This window comes from Bos indicus, chromosome 19, assembly GCF_029378745.1.
Source record: "Bos indicus isolate NIAB-ARS_2022 breed Sahiwal x Tharparkar chromosome 19, NIAB-ARS_B.indTharparkar_mat_pri_1.0, whole genome shotgun sequence".
NCBI classification, from domain to species: Eukaryota; Metazoa; Chordata; class Mammalia; order Artiodactyla; family Bovidae; genus Bos; species Bos indicus.
Window position 1 is genome coordinate 28,926,249 of NC_091778.1, and position 17,112 is coordinate 28,943,360.

A 17,112-nucleotide genomic window follows, 5' to 3' on the forward strand; every position below is an offset into this window, starting at 1 on the left:
GCAAAGCCCCCTCCACGCGGACTCCAGGGCCCTTTTGCCCGAGAGAGACCATGGAAGGGTATAGGAGTGTCCCTACTGACCCCCACCCCCACCCCACCACGGCTCTAAGAGGGGGGAGGGGCAGACAAGGGGGAGCGAAAGCAGGGGTGGTGGGGGGTCAGGGGTACTTCTAGGCTATACCCCTGACCCTATATAGAAGTCCACGCAGGGGCGGGAGGCGCGGTATGGAAGCAGAGACAACCCGCAGGTTAATTGCGCTTTGAGAAAGTGGGCGGGGGGGGACGGGGGAGCGTTGCGGAAAGCCCTAGGAGAGCTCTGGGGGTCGCATCCGCTCATGCTACTCGGTTCGTGCTCGCAGAAGCCGGCAATGACCGCCTGCACCTTCCTCGCGGGTGGGCTTCGGGACCCCGGACTCTGCGCCCCCACGCGGTGGGCTCCGTCTCCGCCCGGCCTTCCCCCGATCCCGCCCCGGCCCCGGCTTCGGCTGAGGCCACCGCTGCTGCTGCTGTTGCTCCTGCCGCGCTCCGTCCTCTCGGCCGTGTTCACTGTGGGGGTGCTGGGTCCCTGGGCCTGCGACCCCATCTTCGCGCGTGCCCGCCCGGACCTGGCCGCCCGCCTGGCCGCCTCCCGCCTGAACCACGCGGCTGCCCTGGAGGGCGGCCCCCGCTTCGAGGTCGCGCTGCTGCCCGAGCCGTGCCGGACGCCGGGCTCGCTGGGGGCCGTGTCCTCGGCGCTCACCCGCGTCTCGGGTCTAGTTGGGCCGGTGAACCCCGCAGCTTGCCGGCCGGCGGAATTACTAGCCCAGGAGGCGGGGGTCGCTCTGGTCCCCTGGGGCTGTCCCGGGACGCGGGCAGCGGGCACCACGGCTCCGGTGGTGACGCCCGCGGCCGATGCCCTCTACGCCCTCCTGCGCGCTTTCCGCTGGGCGCACGTGGCCTTGGTCACCGCCCCCCAGGACCTGTGGGTGGAGGCGGGACACGCACTTTCCACGGCGCTCAGGGCCAGGGGCCTGCCCGTGGCCCTGGTGACCTCCATGGAGCCCTCCGACCTGTCTGGAGCCCGGGAGGCCTTGAGGAGGGTCCAAGATGGGCCCAGAGTCAGAGGTAGGCTCCCCTGCAGGATGCGAGGGCGGGGATCGATCGTCCAGGGAGCAGAGGACAGAGTCCCTAGCTGGGTCTCTGTGTCCGCAGCAGTGATCATGGTAATGCACTCGGTCTTGCTGGGCGGCGAGGAGCAGCGCTGCCTGCTGGAGGCTGCAGAGGAACTGGGCCTGGCCGACGGTTCCCTGGTCTTCCTGCCCTTCGACACTCTCCACTACGCCTTGTCTCCAGGCCCTGACGCCCTGGCGGTGCTCGCCAACAGCTCACAGCTTCGCAAGGCCCACGATGCAGTGCTCACCCTCACCCGTCACTGTCCCCTGGGAGGCAGCGTGCGGGACAGCCTGCGCAGGGCCCAAGAGCACCGGGAGCTGCCCCTGGACCTCAATCTGCAGCAGGTAGAGCGACCAGGGAGGTGGGAAGAGGGGAAGAGAGCCGGGGGAAGAGAGCAGAGAATCGCCAAAAGTGGAGATGGAGGCTGGAGGCAGTGGGAAGGGAAGCGGACAGACCACAGACCAGATGGAATGAGAGGAGCATGCAGTCAATGGGAGGGAGGAGGTATAGGGAGAGAAGAACCACGAACTCTCCCTGTCCTGGGAATGTCAATTCTCCCTGTCTGACCTTGCTTGGAGCGTCTTAGTGTATTGGAATTGCTTCCAGAGAGTAGGTAATGAAACCTCTCACCTTCAGCCCCAAGGAGCAAACTCTTCAGTTCAGTTCGGTTGCTCAGTCGTGTCCGACTCTTTGCGACCCCATGAATCGCAGCACTCCAGGCCTCCCTGTCCATCACCAACTCCCGGAGTTCACTCAGACTCACGTCCATCGAGTCAGTGATGCCATCCAGCCATCTCATCCTCTGTTGTCCCCTTCTCCTCCTGCCCCCAATCCCTCCCAGCATCAGAGTCTTTTCCAATGAGTCAGCTCTTCCCATGAGGTGGCCAAAGTACTGGAGTTTCAGCTTTAGCATCATTCCTTCCAAAGAAATCCCAGGGCTGATCTCCTTCAGAATGGACTGGTTGGATCTCCTTGCAGTCCAAGGGACTCAAGAGTCTTCTCCAACACCACAGTTCAAAAGCATCAATTGTTCGGCGCTCAGCTTTCTTCACAACTCTCATATCCATACATGACAAGTGGAAAAACCATAGCCTTGACTAGATGGACCTCTGTTGGCAAAGTAATGTCTCTGCTTGGATGGCTTACCTATTCTTTATTCTTCCTCCCTTATTAGCACCCCCAGGTGTCTCACTACAGATCAGAATAGCTCAGTGCTCCCTCTCATCTGCTGGGATCATTGCTATTTATACTTACTTAAGCACAGAGTCGGAGAAGGCAATGGCACCCCACTCCAGTACTCTTGCTTGGAGAATCCCATGGACGGAGGAGCCTGGTGGGCTGCAGTCCATGGGGTCGCTAAGAGTCAGACACAACTGAGCGACTTCACTTTCACTTTTCACTTTCATGCATTGGACAAGGACATGGCAACTCACTCCAGTGTTCTTGCCTGGAAAATCCCAGGGACGGGGGAGCCTGGTGGGCTGCCGTCTATGGGGTTGCACAGAGTCGGACACGACTGGAGTGACTTAGCAGCAGCAGCAGCAGCAAGCAGAGTGGAAACAGTGTCAGACTTTATTTTTTTGGGCTCCAAAATCACTGCAGATGGTGATTGCAGCCATGAAATTAAAAGATGCTTACTCCTTGGAAGGAAACCTAGATGGCAAACTCTTAACCAACTCTATAGTGCAACATCTTTTGCAGCCTACTTTTAAGTAAACCCACTTCCAATAGGCTATGACCTACAGCCTCTAACAAAGAGCTGGTGTTCTTAACAGAGAGCTGGAAAAAGAAAAAGAGAGAGAGAGCCGGAAGGAGGGGGAATACAGATCCAGCCTCCATGCCCAGTTCAGAGGTGTTTCCCCTGGGGCTTCATCTCAGGTCTTAACTTTTTGAGAACTTACATCCTGTGAGAAGCAGAAAGGTCCCTGGGTGGAGCCAAGGGCTTTTATGAACATTTAGATTCACAGCTTATTCCCAAGAAGCAGCTAATACTCCGGATTCCCTGAGAACAGTGATGAGATGGGATGGAGGGCAGGTGAAGAAAGAGAGGCGAGGGAGATGGGATGGAGGGCAGGTGAAGAAAGAGAGGCGAGGGAAAGGGTGGGGAACACCCTATTCAGTTCTCAGTAAGTAGCACAGCCACTTAGCTGCCCAAGTGAGAGCCCTAGGAGTCACTTGATGCCTCTAACCCTTCCTTGGATGTCCAGACATCCAGTCCTGTCACCTTTGCTTCCCAAAAGCCATTTGAATCCATCTACTTTCTCCATCCTCGCTGTCAGTCCCCTGGTTCAGGCCACAGCACCTCGGGTCCAAATACCCAGTGAAATCTCCCAGTGGTCTCTACTTACCTACCACAGGCCTTTCTCCACCCAACAGTTTGATCAAACTTCAGACACAGATCTGACTGTGTCACCCCAGTTCGAAGTCTCCCAGTGGCTTCTCTTGCCCTGGAGAGATATAGGTCTCTACTTGGTTTATCAGGTCTGTGTCTTCCTCTCTCTTTCTTCTTTCTTGAACTTCAGTCAGACTGATCTCCTTTGGGTTCTCCAGATATGGTCTTCTGCTTCTGTGCTACCGGACTGTGCTGCTCCCTCTCTCCTGTCCCTACACTCCTCCACATATTTCTGATTCATCCCCTGAGGGATGGTCACTTCTGGAAGCCCTTTCCTCCTCCTCCAGCCTGGGCTGGGGCCCTCTTTCCTGTCTCCTCAGCTCCCTCAGTTACCCCTACCCTCACTCCTTAACATCCCTCCAGAGGAAAGATTCCTTGAGATAGGGACTAGATTCTTCAAGATATGGACTCTATCTTGGATCCTGATATATCCCTAGTGCCAGATGGGAACTGGAAATAATAGAGAAGCTCAATGAGACCAGGTGGTTGACTCAGGGAAAAGAAAAGAAGGAAAAATAGAAGCCAATCAAAAGACAGCAAAGAAGGCTTTCAATGAATAATAGGTAATGATTTTAAAAATATATGCAGGGCAACCAAAAGGAGAGGAAAGAGAGGAGATGTAGGTGATGGAATCGGAAGTAACGAATGATAAGAAGACCTTAAGAATCCTGAAAAGAGGGAAGGGCAGTGGCAAAAAGATATGGGATAGCCAATTAGGGAGAGGAAGAGAGCCAATGGGAAGGATATGGAACCACTAACTAGGAGGTGCAGTCAATTCACAGAGGGCTTGAAGGGCCCAGTAGAAGAATAAGCGGGGACAGTAAGTCCCTGTCTTTTTATGGGCCTTGACCCCGAAACCTGAGGCCCCTACCCTCTTTCCCAGGTATCCCCTCTCTTCGGCACCATCTATGACTCAGTCTTCTTGTTGGCTGGGGGCGTGGCGCGAGCACGGGTGGCCGCAGGTGGCGGCTGGGTGTCCGGAGCAGCGGTGGCCCGCCATATCCGGGATGCCCGGGTCCCTGGCTTCTGTGGGGCCCTGGGAGGAGCTGAGGAGCCCTCGTTTGTGCTACTGGACACGGATGCCACTGGGGACCAGCTGTTCGCTACATACGTTCTGGACCCTACGCAGGGCTTCTTCCACTCCGCTGGAACCCCAGTGCATTTTCCTAAAGGTGGACGGGGGCCTGGGCCTGACCCCTCGTGTTGGTTCGACCCAGACACCATCTGCAACGGAGGTGAGGGCGAGCATCCCAGCCCCCACTGGGACAGTGACCATGAACCCTCCAGAAAATGGTGAGAGTGAACTCTCATCCCGTAATTCCTGTTGGAGGCCCTTCCAGGGCCTCCTCAGAGACCCCTGGCTTGTGCAGGACCCCTCTACTGTGGAGCCCCTGGAGCCCTTTTGGAAGCTTTTTAACATTCCCAAGAACCACCTTCCCACCTTTTGCAAGACCCCTGACTTTTCCCTTGGTCCTGTTCCGAGTACCCATCCCCCTTTCCTGGAGCCTGCAGGGTTTGACAGGACCACATACCTCCCTAGAGAGGGTCCTCCCCTCTGCCCCCTGCCACGGTCCCCAGCCTCTCTCCTCTCACTGCCCCTCCAGGAGTGGAACCCAGCGTCGTCTTTATTGGCTTCCTCCTGGTGGTTGGGATGGGGCTGGCTGGGGCCTTCCTGGCCCATTATTGTAGGTGAGTAGGGGAGTGAGCTAGGTAGGAGATGTGCTTGGTTCTCCACCTGCTGGAAATGGGCAACTGTGCAGCAGACTGAGCCCACTCAAGAGTAGATGAAGGGAAAAGGGGAGAAGGAAGGAGGGCTGGAGGGCTGGTGGAGTCCCAGGGGACACGTGATCTGGGGGTGACTGCCCTCCCTGAGACAGCATTACCCCCCCACCCCTGCATTGGCCTCCTCTCACAGACCTTGGTCCTCTTGGTGAAGATGACTTCCTTTCTCTACCAGGCACCGGCTGCTTCACATCCAAATGGTCTCTGGCCCCAACAAGATCATCCTGACTCTGGATGACATCACCTTCCTCCACCCGCATGGGGGCAACTCTCGAAAGGTGGGGGAGGTGGGGATCCAGGAGCCAGCTGTCCTCTCTTGCCTGGGCCAGCCCTCACCCCAGCCCCCACCTGGGAAGGCCTGCTTTCTGCCCTCACTCTGTCCCAGGTCTGAGCGCTGGGATAAGCCCTCTCACGTGTGCAATGAGGGTATCAGCCCCTGTCTTGACCACTTTCCTGAGACAGCGTGAAGCTCCAACAAGAAAATGAATATGTTTGTTTTGTAAACCTTGAAGCATTCTGTACATGGGAAGTAATGTCATTATCACCTTCTCTAATTAAGGTTTCTTCCCTTCCCTTCTATAATTCTCAGAACTCAGCCTGACCTCAACGCAGGACTCTGACCCCACAGTGTATTTTGACCCTGTTCTTTGATCTCTATCCTCCAGGTGGCCCAGGGGAGTCGAACCAGTCTGGCTGCCCCCAGCATATCAGATGTTCGCAGCATCCACAGCCAGCTCCCGGATTACACCAACATTGGCCTCTATGAGGTGAGCATGATTCCCAGGCAGGCCGAGCTCTAGTCCTGGAGACAAGCCGAGGAAATGGGGATAGGAGCCCAGGATGGGAACCCCGAGAGGGTTTGGGGATTCCTCCTCAAAGGGGGGCATCTGGGAAGCCTTCCTGCTGGGGGATTTCCCCTTAGCCATCATCCAAGTGATGGCTTTTCAAAGGCCTATCACAGTGGCCTAAAGACTGGAGGCCTGGGACTTCCCTGGGTGGTTAAGAATTCACCTTCCAATGCAAAGAGCTCACATGCCTCGAGGCTAAAAGACAAACAACAACAAAACTTCCAAAAACAACCTCCCCCCCCCCCCAAAAAAGAAGCAAGATTGTAACAAATTCAATCAAGTCTTAAAAAATAAAAAGGCTGTCTCTGACTCAAGCCAGACCCACATCTTGACCCCACCCAGCATTTCTATCCCAATCAATCTCTGGAACAGCAAGACTTAGAGTGGAAAAAAGAAAGTCACAAGAGGGCATTAGGACGTTAACTATGAAGTCTGCAAATCTGAATGTGGTGGGATGGGTGGGAAATAATGAGATCAGATTCAGGGAGAGCCAAGAGAGCTCGGCTAATCAAGAGGGAGGGAGATTCAGAGCAAACATCAAGCTCCTTGCTCCTGCTGCTCCTTTAGTTGTGGTGCTCGGGTTTCTCATTGCCGTGGCTTCTCTTGTTGTGGAGCATGGACTCTAGGAAACATGGGCTTCAGTAGTTGCAGCTCCCAGACTCTAGAGCCCAGGCTCAGTAGTTGTGGCACACGGGCTTAGCTGATCCATGGCATGTGGAATTTTCCAAGATCAAGGATCAAACCTGTGCCTCCTGCATTGGCAGGCAGATTCTTTCCCACTGAGCCACCAGGAAAGCCCCCAGTTTTAAGAAACCAAATTCATTACTCCTATCTCTGCTCCAGGGAGACTGGGTTTGGCTGAAGAAATTCCCAGGAGATCGGCATATAGCTATCCGCCCAGCAACCAAGATGGCCTTCTCCAAGGTGGGAGTGGGTCTATAATGGGGTGTGGGGTGGCCGTCATTTCTTCCCTCCTTGCCTTCTCTTTGCAGCTGAGTCCAAGTAGGCCCCACTGTGGGGGAGACCAAGAGCTCTCAATGAAGTGTCCCCTCTTCTCTAAAGCAGGTTTCCCATCATGCTCTTACAACACTAGTTCTTTTCTTTGAGATGTTTGTATCATAATTTGTCATCGTCTGTTCACCTGTGTGTGCTTGCTTATTTCTTATCTTCCTCCCTCCCTGAACTGTAAGCTGAGTGAGAACTTTTTCTCTATCCCCTCCATTGTATTTCCAGCACCCAGCAGGGTGTCTGGAACATTAGAGACACTCAGCGAATGTTTGTTGAGTGAACAACAGAAAATAAATGGGCTTCCAGTTCTGTCAGACTGCTTGTGCAGCATGGCCCAGTTGATGCATATTGAAGGAAGTGGAAAACTGGCAAGGAGGCTATAAACTGGCTTATTCTGGTATTTCCAACCTTAATGCCCTCCTTACTCCTAACACTGTACAGCCCTGGCCTGGCCTCCTTCACAGATGCCTCCCAGAAGCTCTGGGTCACAGCTGCAGAATGACTTAAGTGGACTACCAGTAGTCAACAGACTAGGTCACCGTTTAATAATAGGCATTTAAAATGAAAAGAAGCCCCTTGTGGGACCAAAGAAAAGCTAGCAAGGGCACTGGTCACCCACTAGCCCCCTTTTTTGCAGCCAGATGGTGAGGGCCTCTGTCCTCCTGGGTGGGTGTGACCTTGTTGATGGCTCCTCTTGGACACAGCTGGACCGCTTAGTCCTTCCCTAACTTGGGGAACAACATGATGGGGGTCTCAGAAATATCTGGTGCAATGATGTAACCAAGCAGAGAGGCCCTGTGCTGAGTCCCCAGCACAAGCCATTTTGGTGACTTTGAAAATAGTGCAGTGTCTGCCTGATTCTCCCCCAAAGGGCTGTTGTATCAGAAGGCAGGGTGGTACCAGGAGCTTCTCTTTCATCAGGTGTTTTCCTTTAAGACCCATCAAGTTCAAAGTCTTATGGTTAATAAATCAGAATCTGCCTGGGTCCTGATTACCAGGGCAAGGTTGTCTTTTCATTCATAACTTTTAAGTTAAACGATGTTCACGGACTTCCCTGGTGGTCCAGTGGTTAAGAGTCCGCGCTTCTACTGCAGGGGGCGCTGATAAGGGCCGGGAGATCCCTGCAGGCTTCGCGGTGGGGCCAAAAAAACAAAAGCAAAATCATGTTCAGCGTCTGAACGGTGGCCTTTGACCATGTTGTCTTTTCCAAGAGAGAGAAGTTACTGTAGAAGGAAGCCCCTTACATGCCCTATAGATCTTTCCACTCACCATTCTTATCCCATCCTCCGATCAAAGCGAGACCTGAATAACAGCCTCCGCTCCATCCACCTGGCTCCTAGGACAGAAAATGCCTGTTAAGTGCCCCACCCCCCACCCCCCACCCCCCTACAGATCCGGGAACTCCGGCATGAAAACGTGGCCCTCTACCTGGGCCTCTTCCTGGCGGGAGGAGCTGGCGGCCCCGCGGCCCCCGGGGAAGGCGTGCTGGCTGTGGTCTCGGAGCACTGCGCCCGCGGCTCCCTCCAAGACCTCCTCGCCCAGAGAGACATAAAGCTGGACTGGATGTTCAAGTCTTCCCTCCTCCTGGACCTCATCAAGGTGTGCGTGTGGGGGTGAGTGGGTGGGATGCAGCGGAGAGGAGCCAGCAGGGGACCCGCGTGGGCTGAGTCTGCCCTTTATGACACCCTTTCCAGGGAATAAGGTATCTGCACCATCGAGGGGTGGCCCATGGGCGGCTGAAGTCACGGAACTGCGTGGTGGACGGGAGGTTCGTGCTTAAAGTCACCGACCACGGTCATGGGCGACTGCTGGAGGCGCAGAGGGTGTTACCTGAGCCACCGAGCGCGGAGGGTAGGCGTCTCCGGCTGCCTCCTGCGCGGACAAGCATCCCCCGCATCCCCATTATTTCAAGCGCCTCTTCTTTCCTCCTCCCTCGAACTCTCTCCATCCCACATCCACTGGACGCCACTCCTGAGACCGAAAAGGTCTTGTGACCTCTGAGACGAAGAGAGGGAACACTGTGGCTGGGGAGGCGGGGCTTGTTGGGGGAGCAGGACGTGTTAGGGAGGCGGGACTTGCTCAGGGGGTGGTACTTGTGCCTGAGGGCGGAGCTCCTGCCTCTGCTGGGAGTCCTGCTTCAAATGGGGCTTTACCTAATGGTTTGGCTTGTTTCCAAGGGACCAAATCTTCTCTGGGCACCGCTTTGTCTAAAGGGAAGGACTGTTTCCGAAACCTGTTTAGGGTTTCTGGTAGTTTCTCTTGGGGATAACTGCGAGCAGTAAGGTCAGACACAGGCTGAGAGGTTGAGCGAGGGCGAGTCTGGGCTTTCTGGTGGGGGGGGGGGGGTCTGTCCCCAGGGCCTCCGCGGCTCTCCGCGTGCCCACACCCCCTTCCCCGACCTCAGACCAGCTATGGACAGCCCCGGAGCTGCTTCGAGACCCGGTCCTGGAGCGCCGGGGAACGCTGGCCGGCGACGTCTTCAGTCTGGGCATCATTATGCAGGAGGTCGTGTGCCGCAGCGCCCCCTACGCCATGCTGGAGCTCACTCCCGAGGGTACGGCGGCCCCTTGCCTGGTGTTGGGACTAGAGACCCAGTCTCTCTGGGTACTGACACTTATGTGCGCCTGAAGAATCAGGGCAGTGGAGAGCCAAGCATCAGGATGGGAGGGGCGACCTTTTCAGCGCCCCAGGGTTTCCTCTGTTCTGATCCTGGACCCCTCCTGCTCCCCCAAGGCTAGTAGTACATTCCTGTCTGGTTCTTAGGGGCCCCAGGGAGACAGCAGGAGAGGGGAAGAGGGGGAAGAAAGCAGCTGGATCTAGTTCAAGTCCATATTATCATCTATGATGGTGCTGGTGGTTTAGTCACTAAGTCGTGTCTGATTCTTTGCGACCCCATGGACTGGAGCCCACCAGACAGGAAACAGAGAACTACTCGATCAATCTAACCTCTGCTTTTCTTATGTGCAATAAATAAGGCAGCCTCTTTGCCTGACACGTCTTACAGCCCCCTGCCCCCTACCCAACGGTTCAGGGTCCTCTTGTTGCTCCCAGAGTCACCTCCCACACTACATTTCCTCATCTAATGAAGCTCTGATTTAAAGGAATCCCAGACCATATCCAGTTCCCTCATTTCAAGCTGCAACAATCAGGCCAGAGTCAGAGGTGGCTTCTCCTCTGGTCCATCTCCTCTCTTGGTCCCTTCATACTTCCAGAAGTGGTGAAGAGGGTACAGAGCCCCCCTCCACTGTGTCGGCCCTCCGTGTCCATAGACCAGGCGCCCATGGAGTGCATCCAGCTGATGAAACAGTGCTGGGCAGAGCAGCCAGAACTTCGGCCCTCCATGGATCGCACCTTTGAACTGGTCAGGGGCTGGGCTGGGCACTTGCCAGAAACCTGGGGTGGGGCTGGGGGCTGCTGAAAGGCAGGCTGGCAGGATCTCTGACCTTCCAGGCTACTTCCTAAGGCATTGCCTGAGGACTAAGGGTTTGGTAGGGACAGAGTGAGAATGGGGGCTGTGGAGACCTTTGGAATGGGAGATGGAGCTCTAGATGAGAGAAGAATTTAATTCAATTAAAATAACATTTATTGAGTATGTATTTGGCTTGGTGTGGGGAAGAGACTCTTGGCTTGGGAGTCCAAAGACTGGGCTGGTTTCAGTCCCTTGTCAGTTACTAACAGAACAACTGACCTGGAAATAATGTGTGAAAACACAGTGCCCAGCACGGGGTGAGGTGTGGGCTTGACTAGGATGAGATGAAAAGGGGTGTGGACAGAGGATCAGGCATAATATGGCTGCATGAGAGGGGCATGGCAGCCCAAGTCCCCAGCAGCCCCACCAGCTTCCTCCTCCTACTAGTTCAAGAGCATCAACAAGGGCCGGAAGATGAACATCATCGACTCTATGCTGCGGATGCTGGAACAGTACTCCAGTAACCTGGAGGACCTGATCCGGGAGCGCACAGAGGAGCTGGAGCTGGAAAAGCAGAAGACAGACCGGCTGCTCACACAGATGCTGCCTCCGTGGGTGTCGATGGGGAGAGATGACTGGGGAGGACAGCTGGAGTCCAGCCAGCCTGGGGCAGCCTCCAGGCAACCTCACCATCTGCCATCCCTAGGTCTGTGGCAGAGGCGCTGAAGATGGGGACACCTGTGGAGCCCGAGTATTTCGAAGAGGTGACACTGTACTTCAGTGACATTGTGGGTTTCACCACCATCTCAGCCATGAGTGAGCCCATCGAAGTGGTAGACCTGCTCAACGACCTCTACACACTCTTTGATGCCATCATCGGTTCCCATGATGTCTACAAGGTGGGGTGTGGAGGGGACAAGCCCTCCTTCAGTTTCCCCAGCACCCAGCCCTTTCTGCTCAGGTCCCAGACCCACTATCCAAGTCCACCAGCACAGTCCTCTTTCCCAGCCCTCCTGTTCCTTTTCTCTGCTGCCAGTCCCCCACTCAGTCCCCTGTCTGGAAGGCCCCCAGGATCTCTGCACTCACCCCAGTTTAGGCCTCCTGACCAGGGACAGTGGCATTGGTGGGGGAGGCTCAGTACTGAATTCTGGCCTCAGGTGGAGACAATTGGGGATGCCTACATGGTGGCCTCCGGGCTGCCCCAGAGGAACGGGCACCGGCACGCGGCAGAGATCGCCAATATGGCTCTGGACATCCTCAGCGCCGTGGGCACCTTCCGCATGCGCCACATGCCGGAAGTGCCCGTGCGCATCCGCATTGGCCTGCACTCGGGTAACTCTGTCCCCACACCCGGGCCCCCCTGCCCCCCGGGCACTCCAGCCCCTCTCCCTAATGCGGGCAGGGCTCCGCTTTCCCAGATAAGAGGCAAACTTGTGGAGGGGGCGGGGGGAGGAGGGGAACTTGTTTTGAAGCCACCTTTTCACACCAGGGGCTCCATGGTAATTGGGAGGGCATGCTTGAGAGGGTGTCTTTGGGGAGCCAGTGGAGATTCTGGGAATGCTAAAGACCGCTGAGCCCTACTAGGTGCCGCCCGGGCCCGCAGGCCCGCCAACCCTGCTCCTCTCCGCAGGCCCGTGCGTGGCGGGCGTGGTGGGCCTCACCATGCCCCGGTACTGCCTGTTTGGGGACACAGTCAACACCGCTTCGCGCATGGAGTCCACCGGGCTGCGTGAGTGTGACGGGGCGGAAGGGGCGGGTGGGTCGGGGGCGCGGGAGGGGTGTCCCCCGAGGTCACGGTGTCCCCCGCTCTCCCAGCTTACCGCATCCACGTGAACAGGAGCACCGTGCAGATCCTTTCCGCCCTAAACGAGGGCTTCCTGACTGAGGTGCGGGGCCGCACGGAGCTGAAGGTGAGGCCGGGCTGGAAGACACGCTTCCACTTTGACCTGGAGCGCCACCGGCCCTCACCCCAGCCCACCTGAGCCCTACCGTCCCGCGTGTCTCCCCAGGGCAAGGGCGCAGAGGAAACCTACTGGCTGGTGGGCAGACGCGGCTTCAACAAACCCATCCCCAAACCACCGGACCTGCAACCCGGGTGAGGATCCGGCATCCGTGGGTGAAGACCGAGTTACTCCCTCGGTCCCCTCTCCCCACTCCTGCCCATGCAGGGTGGCGTGGGTTTTGCCCTCCTACCGCCTCTTCTCCCTTCCCCACAGGGCCAGCAACCACGGCATCAGCCTGCACGAGATCCCCCCTGATCGGCGCCAGAAGCTAGAGAAGGCGAGGCCAGGCCAGTTTTCTGGGAAGTGAGGCTGGGTCTGGAACAAGGTACTGCGCCCCCCCTCCCCCGGGCTCCTAGGCCCCTCAGACCCCGGGGACCACAAATGCTTCCCAGAGGACAGACAACCCTTCCCCTGACTTGGTGGGCTCAGGCTGCTTCCTAAACCCAGACATTTCCCCTGGGAGGGAAGCACCAGCCACAGCGATTCTGCTTTTGGAGCTCTGGAGTGGTCCAGGAATCCAGACTTGGGAATACCTTTAAACATGACCTTCTGGAACTTTCACTCTGACCCCCTCTCCCTTTACTGCATTAACAAGCCCTTCCTCTGGGCCTCTGGAACTCAGTGATTCTAGGATTCACTAGAGGACCAGTTGACTGTTGCCTCCAGAGCTCTGTTCCAGCAGACACCCAGCCCTCTGCCCTCCAGGAAACTGATCCATGATTCTTCCCTACAGAGGACAATCCCCATGACCCCTGTCCACGATTTCCCTCTGAGACCCTCCTCTTTCCCTCAGGATTATTCCGGAAGGTCCTTTTCCTGAACGTTGCTGCTGTAGGTGACCAAAAACCTGGCTAATACCAGTGACTTCTGTCCAGCTCTGCCTCAAAGGATTATGAGCCTTTACAAGAGCTGGTTGCAAACCAGTTGTGTGACTTTGAGAAAGCCTCATGCACTCTCTAGGCCTGGGTTCCCCTTCGGTGGTGAAATGAAGAGTGGCGTAGGTGGTTTCCGCACACCCCAGCTCTGACAGCTGGGCTTCTGAGTGGTTGGCCTTGGGATATGGGGCACGGGGCACATGGCCTGCAGCCCCAGTGACCCTGAGCCCATCAGGAAGGCCCCAGGAAGGAGTGTCTGGGATTGGATGTCCCAACCCCAGAGGAGGTGGAGCCCACCTGTTCCACCAGCACAGGGGTTGTCACGTGGCCTGAGGATTCCAGGGCTTCTATTTAGCCTCAAGCATCCTTCTCTTCTCCATCCTCCACCAGTTGGAAACTGGCTCCTTTGGTGGCACCACACACCTTGCCCAAGTGCAGAGAAAAAAAACTTGGTTCCTGGCTTTGGGGAAAGGCATGTAAACAAACTGCTCCGAACCTTTACTAACCAGAACACCCAGGAATAGTAGTATTCTCTGTTTAACTGGTCGCTGCTGAGCAGACAGTTGGATGGAAAATCCTTCCTGCTTAGGTCTTTGCCACAAGCATCAAGCCATCCCATCCTGGTGGGTCTCTAGCTGAAGTTTCTTTTGTGGTACTTTGATATCCCAGAGCCTGGGCTTTGGCATGTTGGACTCTGGGTGGCAGAAGTTAGCAGCAGCTGCAGCCACTCAAGCTGTCTCTCTAGGTAGTGAGCCTCCAGTCCCTGGTGGTATGTGAGCAGAACTGGAGCTAGCTGTAAGCAGCGATAGTACCATCAGATGGACTCCCTAGGCGGAAGGCTGGACTCAGTCCTGACACACAGTGTGGTTGGTGGGCCAGCAGCAGTGACATCGCCTGGGAGCTTGTTAGCAATACAGCATCTCAGGCCCCATTTTATGGAAACAGAATCTACATTTTAACAGAGTTGAACAGAGTTCCTTGAGACTATGTATACATACTTTTAAGTTTCTGAATCATGTAACTAAATGATCTTAGGAGCTCTAAAATTTCAGAATTGCTGAGAGTGGATGGCTGAGAAATACTGGCATGGATTGCCATTTCCTTCTCCAGGGTATCTTCCTGGCCTGAGGTCAAACCCAAGTCTCTTGCGTCTCCTGCACTGTCAGAAGGATAGTTTACCATTTGCACACCTGGGAAGCCAGAATTTCTAAGATTTCATAAGAACCAGGCTAGAAACTCGTCTCGAGACTTGTTTGGCCACTGGAATGGTTTTCTTTTTGTCTTGAGCTAACATTTAGAAATCAACAGAGGCCCCATTGTAAAAATGTCTACCAAATTTCCTTCTTCTCTGAAATCAAAAGCCCCACACAGGGGCAGCTGCAACTTCCTGCTGGAGCTAAAGAGCAACCACCTGCCCACCCCACCCCGCTCTCCAGGTTTCACTCTTCCATTCGCACAGTGCCCGCCACTCCCCATGGACTCCAGGACACCAGGATTCTCTAAACTCTTACGTGCCTGTCAGGTGTCTGTAGACATCAGACCTCAGGACCCTGGAGTAGCTGATGTTGAGACTATGGATGAGTCTGTGGGTTGAAGGGTTGCTTTGCCTGACTCGTGAAACCCACAAATTTAGTGGTTTTTTTCTCCTTCCTAAAGGCAGAGAAAGAAGAAACCTAAGATTCAGCAGCTACAAGTTCTGGTTACTTAAGGTGGTGCTGCTATAGTGAATAATATGGTATAATTTAAAAAGCATTTTTAACCAAGTTCGGAGATGGTGAATTAAGGATTTCTTTTTTTTTAAACGCTGATGCACTCACAGACACAGTATTTTTAAAATTACCTACATTCTGAAACATCTCTCTTTAGATTTTTTCTCTGTACTTAGGTTCCAGGGATTGAAGGCCAGCTCTGCCTTGCTGGTGCTGGACCTGACATGTGCACATAGCTGTCTCTCCCCTGCCTCTTCCCTCCTTCCCGCCCCACCCCACCCCACCCCTTCCCACTCTTTTCCTCCCAGCCTGTGTGGGGCCTAGGATAGTTACTAGCCTGTGATTCAGGAGAGCTTCAGGGAAGAGTTGACTTGGGATTAGGTGGAGGATGATTGATGAGAATAGGGGCGGGTGGGGCACCCCCAGAGGGGAAGGAGGATGAGCTGGGGCCAAGCTGTGTTTGGGTCAGAGGTGGGGAAAACAGGGCTGAGCCAGTTCCTTCCCATTGTCAACTCACCCTGTTCTCAGGTGCATGCTCAGTCACTCAGTCATGTCTGACTCTTGCAACCCCATGGACTATAGCCTGCCAGCCTCCTCTCTCCATGGAATTTTCCAGGCAAGAATACCAGAGTAGGTTGCCATTTCCTCCTCCAGGGGATCTTCCCGTGGAGGATCAAACATGTGGAAGATCCCTGGACATAGGGATTAAACCCATGTCTCCTGCATTGGCAGGCGGATTCTTTACCACTGAGTCACCTGGGAACTCAGTCTGAAAGGAGACCATGCAAGTGATGGGGAGAGCCTGGTAATGGAGAGGCCTGTCTTCCTCCCCAGTCTGAAGAACTCAGGGACCACCTGCCCTAGAGCTCAGAGGGCTGGTGGGAGTGGAGGAGGGAAACGATCAAGCCACGGTCTCCTCTCTGCTCCTAGTCTCCTCTCTCTGCCTGGAAGTTTCTCCCTGTCTTTCTCCTCCATTTCCGTGGAACCTTTTTTCTGGGCCCAGGCAGTCTCTGAGAGCACTCCTGTCCTCTGACCCAAGTCCTGTCCACCAGGTCACCCCTACAACCTGCAGACCCCAGCAACTCCCAGCTCAGAGAGCACCCGGCTTGGCCAGTAGGCTCCCCTCACCTTTAGCCGTGTTTACACTACCTCTGCTGCTGGCCTTGCCTTCAGGATGGCTCTGTAGCCAGGACCAAAGACGACCAAAGCCGGGATCTCCCGCAGCTGCTGCTGCTGGGTGCCTACCCTGTAGCTGGGGCAATACTTCACGTCCTGGGGCTCACCTGGCACCTTTCGTCTGTGCTGCTTCTTAGGGACTGGGCTCTGCTCCCCACCCCCACCTGCAGTGGACTCCAGGGACCCACTCTGGGGGCTCTGGAACTGGGTTGTATGGCCATGTTCACCAGGATCTTTTGGACTGTGTGCTCTGGACGCCAGGCCACATGCCATGGTGTTGGGTCCTGGAATAAAGGTGTGCTTTCTTCCATTTCTTGGTATGTGGTCCTTTTGGCCCAGATGGTCTGAACACCCCCACCCCTGGAATGTTCGAACCCGGCATTGCATTGCCAGGGAGGACTTCAGATATGGGGTGAACCCTAGAGATGGCCCAGGCAGGGGAAGGTGATCTCAGGACTGCAACCCCACGGGAGCCCCTCTGCTCAGGGGGTCTGCTCTGAGAGGACAAAGCAGGGAAGTCACTGGACTTTCAGGCTTCTAGAAAAGACCAGGATCTCTGAGGCTCTGGAAGTGGGTAGCTGGCCTCATCCTTTGGTCAGAGGCATGAAAGAGGAAGGAAGAGAAGGACAGAGCTTGTCCGTGGCCAAGACCTGAGATCCATGGAAGCCAGAATCCAAGACTGAAGGATCAGGGCCCCCAAATGGGGAAGTTGAGGTCCACTGGTCTCTGGACAAGGTCTCACCAGCAACCCACACTCTA

General features: G+C 55.5%; 1 protein-coding gene and 1 long non-coding RNA gene across 2 annotated transcripts; one reads left to right on the forward strand and one right to left on the reverse strand.

Annotated features, from left to right (window-relative positions):
* The first annotated feature begins 367 nt into the window (after positions 1 to 367).
* On the forward strand, positions 368 to 16,663 carry GUCY2D (guanylate cyclase 2D, retinal). The gene is made up of 19 exons (XM_070773053.1): positions 368 to 1,103; positions 1,191 to 1,495; positions 4,427 to 4,778; positions 5,148 to 5,232; positions 5,501 to 5,603; positions 5,991 to 6,092; positions 7,017 to 7,097; positions 8,574 to 8,780; positions 8,876 to 9,032; positions 9,586 to 9,735; positions 10,394 to 10,542; positions 11,038 to 11,201; positions 11,297 to 11,489; positions 11,748 to 11,922; positions 12,221 to 12,319; positions 12,406 to 12,500; positions 12,600 to 12,685; positions 12,807 to 12,918; positions 13,387 to 16,663. Exons 1-18 carry the CDS (start codon positions 368 to 370, stop codon positions 12,898 to 12,900), a joined length of 3,333 nt encoding a protein of 1,110 aa, XP_070629154.1. The 3' UTR covers positions 12,901 to 12,918; positions 13,387 to 16,663.
* On the reverse strand, positions 7,704 to 9,215 carry LOC109574463 (uncharacterized). Its single transcript, XR_002183093.2, has 3 exons — positions 9,012 to 9,215; positions 8,451 to 8,517; positions 7,704 to 8,309 (listed from the first exon to the last, which is right to left on the reverse strand). It is a non-coding gene; the product is annotated as an uncharacterized lncRNA (long non-coding RNA).
* Positions 16,664 to 17,112: the final 449 nt, after the last annotated feature.

Bases quoted from the DNA above. Each gene is read 5' to 3' on its own strand.
- GUCY2D (XM_070773053.1), top strand. From the start codon at position 368: ATGACCGCCTGCACCTTCCTCGCGGGTGGGCTTCGGGACCCCGGACTC. The intron at 5,604-5,990 runs GTGGGGGAGGTG...TCTATCCTCCAG, and splicing joins ATGGGGGCAACTCTCGAAAG to GTGGCCCAGGGGAGTCGAAC. The intron at 12,686-12,806 runs GTGAGGATCCGG...CCTTCCCCACAG, and splicing joins CCACCGGACCTGCAACCCGG to GGCCAGCAACCACGGCATCA.